At 41.9% G+C, this 18,765-nt stretch overlaps 1 protein-coding gene across 4 annotated transcripts in view; it reads left to right on the top strand.

Moving 5' to 3' along the window:
• GALNTL5 (polypeptide N-acetylgalactosaminyltransferase like 5) overlaps positions 1 to 18,765 on the top strand; it is a 127,144-nt gene that overhangs the window by 71,439 nt on the left and 36,940 nt on the right. For all 4 annotated transcript variants that reach the window (XM_070046281.1, XM_070046283.1, XM_070046282.1 and 1 more), the window contains 2 exons: positions 1,065 to 1,231; positions 4,115 to 4,237. In XM_070046281.1, the coding sequence (XP_069902382.1) occupies positions 1,065 to 1,231; positions 4,115 to 4,237 (290 nt within the window). The remainder of the gene's footprint in view (positions 1 to 1,064; positions 1,232 to 4,114; positions 4,238 to 18,765) is intronic.

Below are 18,765 nucleotides of genomic sequence, written 5' to 3'. Positions count from 1 at the left end.
TGGGGAAGGGGGAAGTCTTAGCAGTTTCTCCTTGGATGCTGGACTGTAGGACACACTGGCGTCAGCCGCATTTCCCACTCTGTGGAGTAAAGGAGGGAAAACAAGCCAGGTTGCAGAGAGAGAATAAGAGTCATGTAATGAGCCTTGTAGAATACTGACTGCAAGGCACTGACCTGAGCATTTTACATATATTAATTCATTGAAACTTCACAACCTATGAGGTAGGTTGATGTAGTTATTGTTATCATTATAATTATTCCCAGATGTAAAGACAAGAACAGAAATGGAGCATGTCCAGGTGGCTTTCAAGCCTCTGGTTAGAATTGCTCTTGGAGGCTCCAGGTTCCTGCCTGTTGGCTAGGTCCTGTGGGACATTTGGGTCCTTTTACAGTGAATCTCTTTCTTACGCTTAAGCTAGTTCCAGTGGGTTTGTCATTTACAACCAAAATATTTCAAAACACAACCAAATAATATAGCAATCCAAACAATACTTAACAGCTAAAAACGAATATTACTAGAATTCAGGGTCTATTCTTCTCTCAAGTGCACAAAAAAATAGTAAAACATTTTTTGTCAAAGCCTTGGAAGAAATCTAATTACACCATGTCCGTTACATTTCTTTGTTGTAATAGACTACACAAATGTAAGAACAGCACATAGGTTTTCTTTGAAGATAGAACAGTAAAGTTAATTTGAAACTTTCAGTGCGTATAAGCTTATTAATTCGTTTTTATGATAGAAACCAAAATATAGGAATAATTTGTGTTTATACTATGTTCAAAACAGAACTAATATTATCAAAGCAGAGTCTCAGGAAAAAGCAATTATTACTGGCATTAAGAAGGGAGGAATGATTTAGAAAATATTAGAACAACATAAAAAGTTTAAAGAAATTTTTGTATCTTAATTTTTGTATTTTAAATGTACTGTCACCTTACTATCATAATCATTGATTAAAGGAATAAAGAGGAAAAAATATGAATAAAGAAAGGTGTTTGAATGAGTCCTCAAAACATCTAAGGCTTTTAGATGAATCGTTTTCTTCCTCTTGCTTATGCCTGCAGGTGTCATAAAAAACGGTACCCATCCAACCTACCTACTGCCAGCATTGTCATTTGTTTCCACAATGAAGAATTTAATGCCTTGTTTCGGACAGTGTCCAGTGTCATGACTCTCACTCCACAGCATATCCTTGAAGAAATTATTTTGGTAGATGACATGAGTGAATTTGGTAAGACAGGACGCTAATCATCTATCTAACCTACTTTGAAGGCAGCGCTATCTCTGTGGCACTTGAGTTATTTTATACAAAGAACATTTTCCGGTGGGTTCTGAGGCAGGCATTTTGGTGCACTCATGGCGATGTGAGAGCCAGTCCCGGTCCTTATGGAGTTGGGCTAATGGAATGGTTAGTGCTTCCATGAGACAAATGTAGGGGCAAGCTGGTCTTTAAAGGTCACGCATGACGTTCAAGAAGTGATATCTAGCAAACTTTTACATATAGGATAGATAAACAACAAGGTCCTACCGTATAGCACAGAAAACTATGTTCAATATCCTGTGATAAATCCTAATGGAAAAGAATATGTATACGTATAACTGAATCACTTTGCTGTACAGTAGAAATTAACACAACATTGTAAATCAACTATACTTCAATAAAGTAATTTTTTTAAAAAAAGTGCTCTCTGAACTGAGGTCTGAAGGCTGAGTTGGGCTTATATCGATGGAGAGGAAGGAAAAAGTATTTTAGGCAGAGGAAATGGCATTATAAAGGCCCAGAGGCAAGAGAAAACATAGTGAGTTTGGAATAGTTGTGTATTTGATGTAGATTATGTGTGAGTATAGTGTTAGGAGGGAGGGGGTAGGCCTGAAACCAGAAACGTAAAAAGGCAGCCCCTCTTGAAGGCATTGTTTGAATTTTATTTGGAGAAAATGGGGAACGATTCCAAGGCTTAATGCAGGGAAATGACACAATCTAGGTACTTTACATGAAAGAATTCTAATCACGCCAACTACACTTAATGGCTTATTCCTCCATGTTCACTGGTTTTAAGGAACTGTGACACTAGAAGAAAATCTGATTAACTCCATTTAGCATCTGAGATTAGCTGTCTAGTTTACAACTTAGTTACAAACCTCAGGCAAGCCAGGAGGGCCCAGATTAAGGATAAGCTCTTTGAAGTCTGCAGGTTCCCTGTGAGGTGCATTTCTCATGGAAGCAATGTATCTGTATTGGATAAGTTTTCTACCTAACAGTTTACCTAATCCACCATGAATCTGACCCACTATGGGCCGGGACAGAAAAAGAGGAGGAGAAACAGGAGGAAGAGGAACAGGCAGAGGAAGGAAAGAAGGTGTCCCGGGAGGTTCACCTCGGAGAAATAACTAGATGCGTCAACTCAAAAGTGAAAGGGAACTCAAGCTAATGTCAGCTACATTTAGGAGTTCCACTCATTGGCCAGGCACTATCACGTATGACATTATTTGTGTGAGAGCCACACAGATCAGAGGGGTCCAGTACTGTTTATTTCTGGTCTTGTGCCTAGGAGGGGATGTGGAGGGACGGCCAGCTTCCTTATCTGACCGGTACCCTGAGCAACACATCTGGCCATGTGTGGGGCAGGAAGGCCCCAGTAAAGCCATGAGCAGGGAGCTGGGTGGGATCTTTGCTGGACTGTGGAGTTCTAACTTCTCACCCAGAAGGACAAGGATCCTGCCATGGAGATGCAATTCCAGGATGACCAAGGAACCTCCCACAGCCTTTCAGATCTATGTCAGGAGTTCAGAGACATACCTGGTTTCTCAGATGTTCTTTAGGCATCAGAGGACTCACTGCTCATGGCTGAGGGATGGTTGGACTGCTGGACCGGACACTCTGCTTCTCCTCCTGGATCCACGGTCACCTGGTTGGTGGTCATTTCACCCACCCCACCAAGGAGCTTAGTCTTGGACCCACACAGAACCTCAAACAGGAAATGGGGTGTTCTGTGTCCTGATGAAGCTCAGGATTGATGTACCCCTGCTTTAATCCACAACGATTTCATGTGGGCCTTAGGAGAACTTTCTTCAACTGTAGCTAGTCTTTTCTAGCTCATAGCAGTTGGTACTGCTGATGGAGTTCCTCAGCTTGGGATAGCAGGGGTCAGGGGCCCAGACACCTGCCCCCATTGAGTTACACGAGAGGCATGTCCAGAGCTGACCTGCTACTGTCCACCTTTCTCATAGTCCTGGTACCTCTCGACTACAAGCCAACGACATGACCATCTTCTGAAGGACCCAAACCCTCCACTTCATGTCAGCAATGACCACTGCCAGAACGGCCTTATTTACTCCTAGGTCTGCCGCACAGAGTTCCTCTGGGTCCCGGATGTTGGGAGGGGTTTGCAGACATCTGAGCTGAGACACTGCCCCTACCCTGCAAGCAGAGCTGTGCGGCCTGCAGTCTGCCTCTGAGCAGGGCCCTGGCACTCTTCTTAAAGACAAGGAAAGAGATCCCTCCTTCTGACGAGACTGCAGTGAACCTGCTTCTGTTGCGCCCCAGCCTCCTGATCCAGATTCCTAGGACTTAGGAGTTTAAACCTCTGAGGCATCTGTATCCATCTCACCAGAGACTTCATATTAACCTCCAACTATTGAGTGACCGTTAGGTACCAGGCTCTGTGCTGGGTCGTGGATTTCTTCCTCTCACTGCAGACCTGCAAGGAATATGGTACGTCTGCCTTCTCACAGATGAGGAAACTGAGACTCGAGTGGTGTGATAACCTCCCTGGGAATTATTACAGAGTTAAGAGCACGATTATTAATAATAAAGTCAAATTGCCCCAAAGAGTCATAACTCATGCTTTTTCTATTAAAATTTTAATAGTGATTTATTAAAATAGAGGTATTTCACTAGAAACACAGAAGGATGTCTGCAGTTGATTTCGATGCTGAATCCCTTTTTGTTCACGTTTTGTTCACATTTTATGCATGTTCGTCTGATAAAATTTTCTTTTAAGGTTAGAACATTTATGGAATAGCATAGTTTTTAGGAATCAATGAAAATTGTGGGAAATTGGTTTAATTTCTGTACTTATAGTTTACAATTGTCAAGTGTTGACTTTTTTTCCAGATGATTTGAAAGAGAAACTGGACTATCACCTGGAAATTTTTCGGGGAAAGATTAAATTAATAAGAAACAAAAAGAGAGAGGGACTGATTCGAGCAAGGCTGATTGGAGCATCACGTGCTTCAGGTATGAACATGTCGTTGGGAACATGACCCTGTGTCTGCATCACAGAGATCTTCCTGTCTGTATGGAAATCATCCTCGTGGAGACCCTCCACGTCTCCATATATTTCAGCCATATGAGTCTTTAATCTTCTTTTGACTCTGAAAAGATTCTGCTTCAAAACGTTAATTCGTTATTTCAAATAGAGGATATTCTTTTGCAGGGGTCATAATGTCAGCCTCCTGTCGCAAGATGAGTTCCCCCAGGTACAAACTCTGGGATGGAGTTTTAAATACATGCAGGGAACCCACTGGGGCGCTCTTGGGAACCACATAAGGGGAGCGGAAAGCAAGACTTTATGGGGAGAGTGGGGCTGTGATGCAGCTGCCGACCTATGGGGAACTCTGAAGCTAGGAGGGTGTCAGTTCAGGGCCTCTGGCAGGCAGAGGCCAAGACGAAATGGGAGGCGTGTTTACGGAGAAATGTCTGTGAAGGATAAAGGGGAGAGGGAAAAGCGTGGACCAGAAGCTTCTGGCCTGACACCTGTGGAAAGAGGCAGGGAAAGAAAGGAAGGTTGCAAGCCCTTCAGTCTGCTGCGTGGCTCCCAGAAAGGCTCCCAGGGGCTGGTGGGGAGCCCCAGGGCAAAGACCGCCCATTGGAGGAGTCCTGCATGGGTGCCCCAGTGGCCCAGCTCTTGTTCATCCCCCGCCTGCCCCCACCCCGCAGTGTGCTTAGTGATTGGCTGGGAGCCCTGGGAGGGCATGGCCTTGGTGTGTATACTGCAGAAGATCCCAGAGCCTTGGAAGCTGTCAGCCCCACTCCCCCTGGCAGGTTCTCTTGAAGGGAGGTCTGAGCAGCACACTCAGGAGCGGTGCAGAGAGGTCCCACCTGGCCCAGGTAAGGGGACCAGACAGGGACGAGGACACCCTCTGCCCCCCAGGGAGGGGGCGTCGCTTTGGACCAGGCAGCCACATCCTCGCCAAGGGCAGTTCCTGGGGAGTGGACTGAGTCCCGAGGGGAATCCAAGCATTCTGACTTTCAAGCTTCCTGGAAACCCGAATGATCAGAGGGTTGTTTGCAGAATATTACACTAGGACAAAAGACGATGGGTAATGTTTAAGCGTCTTTCCTCAGGCCATGTGGCAATCTGAGGAAATGTCTCTGTTCTTTAGCAAGGCTATTTCCTTATTGAGTAGAAGGCCAAATAAAAGCAAGATCTGATTCTTTTTTTCTATGTTGGCCTGATTGAGACCTTCTCTCATTTAACTACACAGATAATACGTATTAATTGTCCAAAACGCAACATAAACCACTAAAACTGCATGGCATGTATCTTTTCAGAACTTTGGTTTTATGCATTAATATACATGTGTGTATGTATGTACACACGTGCACACATACACACATGCACACATAGATGTGAGGATTTTTAAATATATGGAATCGTCCTATCTCTCTTGTTCTGAGACTTACTCTTTTAATTTCAATTTAATGTTTTGGAACTTTTCCCATGACGATACTTGAGACTTACCTCAATTTTTCTTTTACTGCATTGTATGGTATTCCATATGGATTCCATAACGGATTGCCATAATTTGTTTAGCCATTTGTCATTTGGTGATCTTTACTTTTTACTATTGCTCAAAAGAAAAGTTGTACGGGCAATTCTTGTACATATACCTTTGTGGGAATGAATGCTTATGCCTCTGGGATAAATTGCTAAAAGTGGAACTGCTGGGCAAAAGGGAATTCTTACTTTATTTATTTATTTATTTATTTATTTATTTTTGCGATACGCGGGCCTCTCACCGCTGCGGCCTCTCCCGTTGCGGAGCACAGGCTCCGGACACGCAGGCTCAGCGGCCATGGCTCACGGGCCCAGCCGCTCCGCGGCATGTGGGATCTTTCCGGACCGGGGCACGAACCCGTGTCCCCTGCATCGGCAGGCGGACTCGCAACCACTGCGCCACCAGGGAAGCCCGGAATTCTTACTTTAAATTCTGATGGATGCTGCCAAATTGTCCTTCAAAAGACGGTACCAGTTCACAGTTCCATCCCAGGGTGTAAGAGGGCCCTCTCCCTGAGCCTAGCCGACACTGGATTATTTGTTACCAATCATTCTAGTGTTTGCCAAATTTGGTCAAAAAACGGTATCCTTTATTTTCTTGGCATTTCCTCGATTACTAGCAGCGTGGAGTGTTTTTTCATATTTTTGTAGATTTTTTTATAGATTTTTCTGTGAACTGGGTCTCTTCCTATCCTTTGTCAATTGTTCGATTGGGTTGTCCGTTTGTTACTGATTCGGAGGTGCCTTTATGATAACGAATCCTGTATTATATACACCGAGAATATCACTCCCCAGTCTGTGGCTGACCTTCCCATCTTTGTGGATAGTGTCTTATGTTGAACGGAAGTTCACCAAAAAACCCACTTCCTCTTGGTGGACACAGAGCTACCCTGGGCTTTCCTGACTTCCTTTCAGTAGGAATGGCCTTGTGACTATATTTCAACCACATTTCCCGACCAAGGCTTGTAGGAAGTTGGTTTATCTGCCTCCACACTTTATTCCCCCTTCTGGCTGACTAGGGTGGAGCTGACTGCAGTGACTTTGAAGGGCATGGGTTGAAGATGGAAGAGATCCCATCAGCTTGTGTTCCTGAGTGACCCCGTGGAGGAGAGCTTCCCCTCAATCAGGAGCCTGCCTTGGACTACTAAATGAGTAGAAATAAACTTTGACTGCATTTGAGCCATTACAAATTTTGGAGTTTTATTATACTAGCAACTAGCTTTAACTTAATAAAACAATCAGGACTTCGCTGGTGGCACAGTGGTTAAGAATCCGCCTGCCAATGCAGCGAACACAGGTTCGAGCCCTGGTCCAGGAAGATCCCACATTCCACGGAGCAACTAAGCCCATGCGCCACAACTACTGAAGCCCATGTGCCTAGAGCCCGTGCTCCACAACAAGAGAAGGCACTGCAGTGAGAAGCCCGGACACCTCAACGAAGAGTAGCCCCCGCTCGCCGCAACTAGAGAAAGCCCTCGTGCAGCAACGAAGACACAATGCAGGCAAAAAAAAAAATCAGATTTATCAATATTTTTCTTTATGATTTTTGTGTCTTGTTTTAAGAGATTCTTCCTTATTCCATGATCATGACGATATTCTACATTTTTTTAAATTTTGCTTTTTTACGTTATATTATTAATCTACCTAGAATTGATTGTTCTGGGAACGGTGTAAGGTAAGAATCTAACGTCATTTATCCTTTATGGCTAACCAGTTATCTCCATGCCATTCACTAAATAGTGCAGTCTTTCTTCATAGATTACAGTGCTACTTCTATCACTTACATCTGTATATTCCTGCATTAATTCTGGCTTCTCTCTTCTCTCTATTATTGTATTTGTGTATTTCTAAGGCTAATCACACCCTCTCTTGATTAGGATAGCTTGATAAGACGTTTTTATAACTTGTAGGTCAAATATTTCCATGTCATGCTGCAAAATCGTCTTAACTGAGGATCATCCCATTAAGTTCCACAAAAAATCTATTGAGATTTTCACTGGAATTGCGTGGAGTTTATAGATTAAAATGGGAGAGAATTTATATCTTTTTGATGATGTCTTCCCATTCATGGACATTTATTCAGATCTACTTTTACATTCTTTCAATAATGTTTTGTCATTTTCTCCATAGATACCATGTGCAAAGATTTATTCCTGTTTATCTTGGTTTCTTGTGTTTTTTAAATTGTGATTTGGGATCTTCCTGTTGCATTTTCTAATTACTGGTATATAGGAATGAGATACTTAAAAAAAAATTTTTTTTTTTAATATTTGCCTGCAATGGGTCTTCGTTGCTGCACGCAGGCTTTCTCTAGCTGCAGCGAGCGGGGGCTATTCTTCATTGCGGTGCGCAGGCTTCTCATCGCGGTGGCTTCTCTTGTTCCAGAGCACGGCCTCTAGGTGTGCGGGCTTCAGTAGTTGTGGCACGCAGGCTCAGTAGCTGTGGCACACGGGCTTAGTTGCTCCTCGGCATGTGGGATCTTCCTGGACCAGGGCTCAAACCCGTGTCCCCTGCATTGGCAGGTGGATTCTTAACCACTGCACCACCAGGGAAGTCCCTCTCTTGAATTTTCTGTCAACTGAAAATAGACAATTTTCCCTCTTCCTCTCTAACATTGAATTGAAGTGGAGATAGTAGGTCATCCTTTCCTTATTCCTAACTTTAATGGGAACAATTCTAAATTTTCACTTAAATATTGTATTTACCGATATTAGTTTCCTGGGGCTGCCATAACAAAGTACCACAAACCAGCTGGTTTAAAATAAGAGAAATTTACTGCCTCGCAATTCTTGAGGCCAGAAGTCCAAAATCAAGGTGTCAGCAGGGCCGTGGTCTCTCTGAAAGCTGTAGGGGAGGGTCCTTCCTTGTTTCTCCCAGCTTTCGGTGGTGGCTGTCAGTCGCTGGCTTGCAGCAGCATCCCTCCAGTCCCTGTCCCCTTGGCCACATGGCCCTTCTCCCTGTGTGACTAAGGACACCAGTCATACTGGATTAAGCACCCACCCTACTCTAGTAGTACCTCATCTTAACTAATTACATCTGCAACCCCCTATTTCTAAATAAAATCACATTCTGAGACACTAGGGGTTCAGACTTGAATATGTCTTTTGGGGAGGACATAATTCAACCCGTAACACTGCCATAGAGTTGTGTTTTTTTAAGGAGAAGAAGTCTTATTAATTTTTTAGTTTAGAAATTTTCAAACCCACAGAGCACTTCTATACCCTCATCTAGATTCATTAGATGTTAATATCTTACAACACCCACTCCTTTTATACATAATCTCACTTCCTCTCCATCCCTTCCCCCCCCCCCACACACAGCATCTATGTTCAAAATTAAGAGAGGCTTAGAATTTTCTTTTTTTTTTTGGTACTGTTTTCTTACATTGATACTTTGCTTTATTAGACTCATAGAATGAACTGTATGGTTTTTCCTCTTTTTCCTTTTTCTGAATATCTACATAAGACAGATTATGTAGATATTTGGAAAATTACATAAAATTGGCCTATAAACTATCCAGGCACTGGTATCATTTTTGGTTTCCTCTGTAATCCAGGTATTTTTTTAAGTGAATTTTAAAGTTTCCAAACGTAAGGGATTTTTAAAAAAACATTTATTTCATTTATTTGTTTATTTGGCTGCATCGGGTCTTAGTTGCAGCACGCAGGATCTTCGTTGTGCATGTGGGGTTTTTAGTTGCGGCATGTGGGATCTCTTTTAGTTGCAGCATGTGGGATCTAGTTCCCTGACCAGGGGTCAAACCCGGGCCCCCTGCATTGGGAGCGCAGAGTCTTAGCCACTGGACTACGAGGAAGTCCCCAAACATAAGGGATTTTTCTAAATTGTCTTTTAATTGCTGATTACTAGCTTAAGTGTATCATGGTTAGAATTTCTGGTCTGTTGTTTTGTTGCGATCTCCTTTGTGTCTTAAAGCTGGGTCAGAGTTTCAAAACATCTATGTGTATTTGAAAAGAATAAATTTTCTCTTTTTGGCTGTAGGTTTTATATATATCTAATTTTGTTGGTCAGATACACTGTATTCTTATTCATCTAATTTGACTTGACATAAATAGTAATTTTGTCAGTGCTTGCTATATCTATCAGTCTATATTTGCTGCCCCGCACCCCCTGCCCTGTGATGTAGGCTGCCTAGGCTAGGCTTTGTGCCCGGATTAGAAACTGTGCGATCCTGGGATGTGGGCAGGTCAGGCAAGAGCTGGTGACCCCTCATTAATTATTCATGTATGCACTCCTCCAATCAAGGATTTATCTAGCGCCTCCTATGTGCTGTCCATGAACATTTATTCCTTTTTAAAATTTTTTATCAACTCTATTGAGATACAATTTACATAAAATAAAGTCTACCCATTGAACATGGGTAATCGGTTTTCATACGATGCTAACGTGTACTTGCAGGTTTAGAGTTGTGTTAGCTTCCCGAGGAGCTGATAGTCGCATTCTCATGACGTCACTCTATCGCTTGTAGAGGCTTCAGATTCGTTCCCCGCTATTGCTCTGACCTCATCACTTATTCACCTCCCCTTCGCTCTACCCCAGCGGCACTGACCTTCTTGCTGCTCCTCAAACATACCGACTATACTTCTATCTCAGCGGCTTTGCGTGTGATTCTCCCCCGCTGGAATGTTGTTCTTCCGGACACCTGCTTGACCTGTTACTTCACTTCGTTCAGTTCTCTGTAAACACATGTCGCCTTATCAGAGAGGCCTTGAGAAATCACCCTGTACAAAACAGCAAGCCCCGGGCTTCCCTGGTGGCGCAGTGGTTGAGAGTGCGCCTGCCGACGCAGGGGACGCGGGTTCGTGCCCCGGTCCGCGAAGATCCCACGTGCCGCGGAGCGGCTGGGCCCGTGAGCCATGGCCACTGAGCCTGCGTGTCCGGAGCCTGTGCTCCGCAACGGGAGAGGCCACAACAGTGAGAGGCCCGCGTACCGCAAAAAAAAAAAAAAAAATACAGCAAGCCCCTATTCCTCTCTGTCATCCTTCCTCTGATGGATTTTTTTTTGTAATATTCATGGCTACGTGTCTACTCAACTGTGTGGGTGCTGCTGCCCACGTGATGACTGAAGTTGCCCTTAAATTGCAGTAGCTGAGACTTCCCTGGCGGTCCAGTGGTTAAGACTCCACGCTTCCACTGCAAGGGGCACGGGTTTGATCCCTGGTCGGGGAACTAAGATCCCACAAGCCATGGGGCAGCATAAACAAATAAGTAAATAAATAAATTGCAGTAGCTGAGACAGCTGTGATGAGCCGTGTGCTGTGCCCTCGGGCAGGAAGGAAAATGACAGCAACTGGGGGCATAATTCCATCAGGGAGAATTAGAAGGTGAGGGTTTTGCAAAGTGGAGACAAGGTGAGAAAGAATCTATAATCAGATGGCCTGAATCTAAAGGAAAGGGGACTTTGTTTTTTTGCGTGGGAGCAGAAATGTTATGGTTCAGAGGCAGCCATAAGTAGCTGGGAAATGCCGATGTTGCCGTGGACCCAAGGATTCATGCAGTCAGGGAGGAAAAGGAGGAACTTTCTATCAGGAATGGTGCTGGGGAAATAGCATCTTCTAGGGAGAGTCCGGGCTTACATAAGGCAGGAAGATCTGTAGGAGAATTTTGTGGAAAAAAAACTTAGTGTAGGGAAATTCACTTTAAATAAGAGAACTGTGGAAAGGGTAAAAGGGTAGTCCACAGTGGAAGAAGAAGTTTGGGGGAATAAATACAGGGCAATCTGGGGGTGAGAATGGAGTATCTTCTACTGAATTGGCCTGGATGGTCAGCAAGCCGCCAAGATGGCAGAGATGGGGTGTAGATTTCAACTGCGGTCCTAAAAGCAAAAGGTTAACAAAATCTAACACGCCGTTGAGAGCTCGCATTGTTGCTTGACATTCACACAGAATGAGATGATTTTGTTGCCTAAATACGGTAGACGGAATAATGCCCTTCCCCAAAGAAGGCGTCCTAATCCCCCAAACCTGTTAATATGTTACCTTATGTGATTAAAGTTAAGGGCCTTGGGATGGGGAATGAGCCTGGATTATCCAGGTGGGCTCACTCTAATCACATGAGCCCTTAAGACTGGAAGACCCTCCAGGCTGTGGGCAGAGGGTCAGAGAGATGTGCGTGATGACTCCATCCACTGTAGTTGGCTTTGAAGATGGATGAAAGGGAACAAGGAATGTGCGTAGTTTCTAGAAGCTGGAAAAGGCTTCTCCCCTAGAGCCTCCGGAAAGGAGGCCAACCCCTTGATTTTTTAGCCCAGGGAGACCTATGTTGGATACCTGACCTACAGAACTGTAAGAGAATATATTTTTGTTGTTTTATGCCACTAAGTTTATGTAAAGAACACTAATATATCTAGAAAGAGACCCCTCTGCAGGTGCTTGACCTTGAGTTGGAGGGTGGTAGTTATCTGACTTCCTGACAGTTCAGCTGCTTCTGGAATTGCAGCTGCTCAGGCTGACCGGGAAGCTTTGCAGGTGGGAGCAGAGGGGCCACATGGTTTTGGGTAGAGGGGCCCTTGAGCAGCTTCTCCAAAGGCAGCCGTGCAGAGGGCAGTGTCTGACTCTCCGCCACAAACATCCAAGGGAGGTGACACAGAGCAATACAAAGAGCACTGGTTTTCGAACCAGAGCCATGGTTTCAAGTTTGGTAGGTGCCAGTTACCAGCTACGGGATCTTGGGCAAGCCACTTCTCCGAGCCTCAGCTTCCCAATCCATGATATGGGAACAAAGATATCTAACTAATGTAATTGTTGGAATGATTGAATGAGGTAATTATGAACACTTTTTTTTTTAAGCATTAAGTATTAAACAAATGCTTATTAGAAAGTGATCAGTATAAATAATTAAAACAAATATTTAATTTACATGCTTCAAAATGGTAAAATACATAATATAAAACTAGGAGAAATACAGAGCAAAAGTAATGAAAATATAGATCATTCCCAGTGGAAAGTCTCTTGGAGATTTTAGAACTCACCAGCCTTATTTCCCAGTTAGAGAAGCTAATCTCCCTAACAGATCAGAGACTTGTCCCAGGTTACATAATTCAGGACTCAAACCCACAAATTCTGGTTTCCATTGCAGTAAACAGTATCATCACACTACCGGGTCATGGAAACATAGCAAGCAAGCAAAAAAAAAAAAAAAGAGAAATTCAAATAGCATAGTCACTTAATTGCTTTTTACAAAATCCAAATGGCTATGTTTAACAGATTTATAGTGTGAATGAAATGGAAATGTTTGGATATTGTACAAAAACTGATCAAACACTTAAGCACAAAGAGATTCTCTGTAAATTCCCCCAAACTAGATTTTGCACACCACATTCTTAAACATCAATACAAAAAAAAAAAAAAAAAGAGAGAGCAGTAACATAATATGTAGGTTAATAAAAGTGAAAATATGTAAGACCTTAAAAATGATTGCTTTAGAGACCAAACTGAGAATATTTAAAATAAATATAATGAGTTATGTTTAAATGTAAAAATGTAGAAACTAAAGAAAAGCAGAAAATAAAATGAAATAAGAGGAGAAAAAGACCGAAAATATTGAGTGAGATTGATACAGCATTTGTTGTTTTTTAAAAATAGGGTAACAAACCTTGCAAAACCACAATCCCTAGAGAAATTGTGCAAATAGATTGCTACAGGAAAGCAGAAAGGAAGCTTCCACTCAGGGAAAGATGAAGAATATATCTCCCAACTTTTAACTTCAGTGAGTAATTCAGTTTTGAACATTCCACAAATATTTTTTTGGAAGGAAGTATGGGAAAGTTCCTTTATCAGCCAGATTGAACCTCATGCCCTTCAGTTATTTCAGATCCTAAGGAGAGAAATTGGTTTAATCTGGGAAGACGGGGTTTTAGATAAGATACAGATGATTGTATGTAGGTTCTCTCTATAAACAATAAATAGAGCAATCCTTTCTATAACTCCGGAGGCCAACAGAAGTCAAACAACTGCTCCACTTCCTGGCAATAAACTTAAATAAATATTTTGACATTCCCACAAAATATTCTTGTAAGTGTGGGAAGCAGCCAGGAGGGACCCCAGTACCCCTTTGCTCTCATTAAAGCGTGTAAGTTTCCCCCAGAAAATGCCTTAGGATGAGTGAAAAATAATCAAGTTTCATTGAAATGTAGGGGCTAGGTAGCTTGTTCCCACATGCTTTGTAATTTAATTAGTACTCAGAAAAACTCAATATTACTTTACATGTAGTATAATTTTTAATTATTTTGCAATTTATAATACTATATTTGTGGTCTTCCTGGGTCATTCAAATTGTCAAAGTTGAAAATATTTAAATCTTTAAATGCCAAGTGTATGTACGCTATATATGATAAAGAGGACACCGCAAGTTAGTATGGGAGAAAGGCATTTTTGGGGGTTTTGTTGTGGTTCTTTTTTAATGGCCCTCAAACAATTAGTTATTTGAGAAAAATTTTCATCTTCATTTTATACGAGACACCAAATGAATTCTAGCTGGATTAATAATTTTATTTTTAAAAGTCAAACCATTAAGTTGTTATAAGAGAAATTTTTAAACAGAAAAAGAAAACAGATTAATACTTACCCGTTCTACAAAGAAGAAATTTCAAAGCTTAAAACGAATGGACTTGGGGCTTCCCTGGTGGCGCAGTGGTTGAGAGTCCATCTGCCGATGCAGGGGACGCGGGTTCATGCCCCGGTCCGGGAAGATCCCACATGCCGCGGAGCAGCTAGGCCCGTGAGCCATGGCTGCTGAGCCTGCGTGTCCAGAGCCTGTGCTCCGCAACGGGAGTGGCCATAACAGTGAGAGGCCCGCGTAAAGCAAACAAACAAAACCCAATGGACTTACAAGTTCTCATCACAAGAAAAAAAAATTTTTTGTAACTATATATAGTGACAGATTTTAACTAGACTTACTGTGGTGATCATTTTGAAATATATATACATATATACAAGTATCAAATCATTACATTGTACAACTGAAATTAATATGTCAATTATACCTTTAAAAAAAAAGGTAAAAACAGCTTACTACACAAAATGAAAAACTGTAAAAAATGATAAAATTAAATAACAATAGGCTGGGGAAATAGTATAACTAAGACAGATAAAAAGTTAATATTCTTACAATGTAAAATGTACATACCAAACCATTAAAAAAAAAACAAACCATGACTCCCATACCTAAATGGTCAAAAGATATAAACATTTCATTTGCAAATGGCTAATCACCTGAAAAAAAGTTCAACCTCACCAGTAAATTTTTAAAAATTAACCAGATATTATTTGTTTATTGAGGTGAGATATATACTTAACATAAGATTGAAATGAACGATTCAGGGATGTTTAGCATAGTCACAATGTTGTCCAACCAGCACCCCATGCAGTTCTGTAATATTTTCATCACCCCAGAAGGAAACCCCACACCCATTAAGCAGTTTCTTCCCATTTCCCCATATCCCAGCCCCTGGCAACCCACAATCTGCATCCTGCCTCTGGGTTTACTTTTCTGGATATTTCATATTAATGCAATCGTACCTTTTATGTCTGGCTCTTTCACTAGCATAATGTTTTTGAGATTCATCTACATGCGTCAGCACTTCATTTTTTTATGTCTGGATAATATTCCATTGTATGCATATATACAGTTTGTTTCTCCATTCATCTGTTGGTAGACATTTGGGCTGTTTCCTTCTTTGGGCTATTGTAAGGAGTACTGCTGTGGACATGCGTATACATGTATACATTTCAATTCTTTCTATTTTTATTTTATTTATTTAGTTTTTGGCTGCGTTGGGTCTTTGTTGCTGCGCATGGGCTTTCTCTAGTTGCGGCGAGTGGGGGCAACTTTTTTTTTTTAACGTTTTTATTGGAGTATAATTGCTTTACAATTGTGTGTTAGTTTCTGCTTTATAAGAAAGTGAATCAGTTATACATATACATATGTCCCCATATCTCTTCCCTCTTGCGACTACCTCCCTCCCACTGTCCCTATCCCACCCTTCTAGCTGGTCACAAAGCACAGAGCTGATCTCCCTGTGCTATGTGACTGCTTCCCACTAGCTATCTATTTTACATTTGGTAGTGTTTATATGTCCATATATACACTACCACTCTCTCACTTTGAGCCAGCTTACCCTTCCCCCTCCCCACGTCCTCAGGTCTATTCTCTGGTAGGTCTGCATTGTTATTCCTGTCTTGCCCCTAGGTTCTTCATGATCTTTTTTTTTTTTTTTTAGATTCCATATATATGTGTTAGCATACGGTATTTGTTTTTCTCTTTTTGACTTACTTCACTCTGTATGACAGACTCTAGGTCCACCCACCTCACTACAAATAACCCAATTGCGTTTCTTTTTATGGCTGAGTAATATTCCATTGTATATATGTGCCACATCTTCTTTATCCATTCATCTGTCGATGGACACTTAGGATGCTTCCATCTCCTGGCTATTGTAAATAGAGCTGCAGTGAACATTGTGGTACATGACTCTTTTTTTTTTTTTTTTTTTTGTGGTACGCGGGCCTCTCACTGCTGTGGCCTCTCCTGTCGTGGAGCAACAGGCTCCAGACGCACAGGCTCAGTGGCCATGGCCCACGGGCGCAGCTGCTCCGCAGCATGTGGGATCTTCCCGGACCGGGGCACAAACCCGTGCCCCCTGCATCGGCAGGTGGACTCCCAACCCCTGCGCACCAGGGAAACCCTGCGCCACCAGGGAAGCCCTCTTTTTGAATTATGGTTTTCTCAGGGTATATGCCAGTAGTGGGATTGCTGGGTCATATGGTAGTTCTATTTTTAGTTTTTTAAGGAACTTCCATACTGTTCTCCATAGTGGCTGTATCAATTTACATTCCCACCAACAGTGCAAGAGGGTTCCCTTTTCTCCACATCCTCTACAGCATTTATTGTTTGTAGATTTTTTTTTTTTTTTTTTGCAGTATGCGGGCCTCTCACTGTTGTGGCCTCTCCCGTTGCGGAGCACAGGCTCCGGACGCGCAGGCTCAGCGGCCATGGCTCACGGGCCCAGCCACTCCGCGGAATGTGGGATCTTCCCAGACCGGGGAAAAAACCCGTGTCCCCTGCGTCAGCAGGCGGACTCTCAACCACTGCGCCACCAGGGAAACCCATGTTTGTAGATTTTTTGATGATGGCCATTCTGACTGGTGTGAGATGATACCGCATTGTAGTTTTGATTTGCATTTCTATAATGATTAATGATGTTGAGCATTCTTTCATGTGTTTGTTGGCAGTCTGTATATCTTCTTTGGAGAAATGTCTATTTAGGTCTTCTGCCCATTTTTGGGTTGGGTTGTTTGTTTTTTTGATATTGTGCTCCATGAGCTGCTAGTAAATTTTGGAGATTCATCCTTTGTCAGTTGCTTCATTTGCAAATATTTTCTCCCATTCTGAGGGTTGTCTTTTCATCTTGTTTATGGTTTCCTTTTCTGTGCAAAAGCTTTGAAGTTTCATTAGGTCCCATTTGTTTATTTTCGTTTTTATTTCCATTTCTCTAGGAGGTGGGTCAAAAAGGATCTTGCTGTGATTTCTGGCATAGAGTGTTCTGCGTATGTTTTGATAGTGTCTGGCCTTACGTTTAGGTCTTTAATCCATTTTGAGTTTATTTTTGTGTATGGTGTTAGGAAGTGTTCTAATTTCATTCTTTTACATGTAGCTATCCAGTTTTCCCAGCACCACTTATTGAAGAGGCTGTCTTTTCTCCATTGTATATTCTTGTCTCCTTTATCAAAGATAAGGTGACCATAGGTGTTTGGGGTTATCTCTGGACTTTCTATCCTGATCCATTGATCTATATTTCTGTTTTTGTGCCAGTACCATACTGTCTTGATTACTGTAGCTTTGTAGTATAGTCTGAAATCTGAGAGCCTGATTCCTCCAGCTCCATTTTTCGTTCTCAAGATTGCTTTGGCTATTCGGGGTCTTTTGTGTTTCCATACAAATTGTGAAATTTTTCGTTCTAGTTCTGTGAAAAATGCCATTGGTAGTTTGATAGGGATTGCATTGAATCTGTAGGTTGCTTTGGGTAGTATAGTCATTTTCACAATGTTGATTCTTCCAATCCAAGAACATGGTGTATCTCTCCATCTATTTGTATCATCTTTAATTTCTTTCATCAGTGTTCTATAGTTTTCTGCATACAGGTCTTTTGTCTCCCTAGGTAGGTTTATTCCTAGATATTTTATTCTTTTTGTTGCAATGGTAAATGGGAGTGTTTTCTTAATTTCACTTTCAGATTTTTCATCATTAGTGTATAGGAATGCAAGAGATTTCTGTGCATTAATTTTGTATCCTGCTACTTTATCAAATTAATTGATTAGCTCTAGTAGTTTTCTGGTAGCATCTTTAAGTTTCTCTATGTATAGTATCATGTCATCCGCAAACAATGACAGTTTTACTTCTTCTTTTCCAATTTGGATTCCTTTTATTTCCTTTTCTTCTCTGATGGCTGTGGCTAAAACTTCCAAAACTGTGTTGAATAATAGTAGTGAGAGTGGGCAACCTTGTCTTGTTCCTGATCTTAGTGGAAATGCTTTCAGTTTTTCACCATTGAGAATAATGTTGGCTGTGGGTTTGTCATATATGGCCTTTATTATGTTGAGGTAAGTTCCCTCTATGCCTACTTTCTGGAGGGTTTTTATCATAAATCGGTGTTGAACTTTGTCGAAAGCTTTCTCTGCATCTATTGAGATGATCATATGGTTTTTCTCCTTCAATTTGTTAATATGGTATATCACATTGATTGACTTGCGTATATTGAAGAATCCTTGCATTCCTGGGATAAACCCCACTTAACCATGGTGTGTGATCCTTTTAATGTGCTGCTGGATTCTGTTTGCTAGTCTTTTGTTGAGGATTTTTGCATCTATGTTCCTCAGTGATATTGGCCTGTAGTTTTCTTTTTTTCTGATATCTTTGTCTGGTTTTGGTATCAGGGTGATGGTGGCCTCGTAGAATGAGTTTGGGAGTG

The sequence above is a fragment of the Globicephala melas genome, chromosome 9 (assembly GCF_963455315.2).
Source record: "Globicephala melas chromosome 9, mGloMel1.2, whole genome shotgun sequence".
Lineage (NCBI taxonomy): Eukaryota > Metazoa > Chordata > Mammalia > Artiodactyla > Delphinidae > Globicephala > Globicephala melas.
The sequence above is the reverse complement of the archived record's forward strand: the minus strand, read 5'-3'. Positions and strand labels throughout refer to the sequence as shown.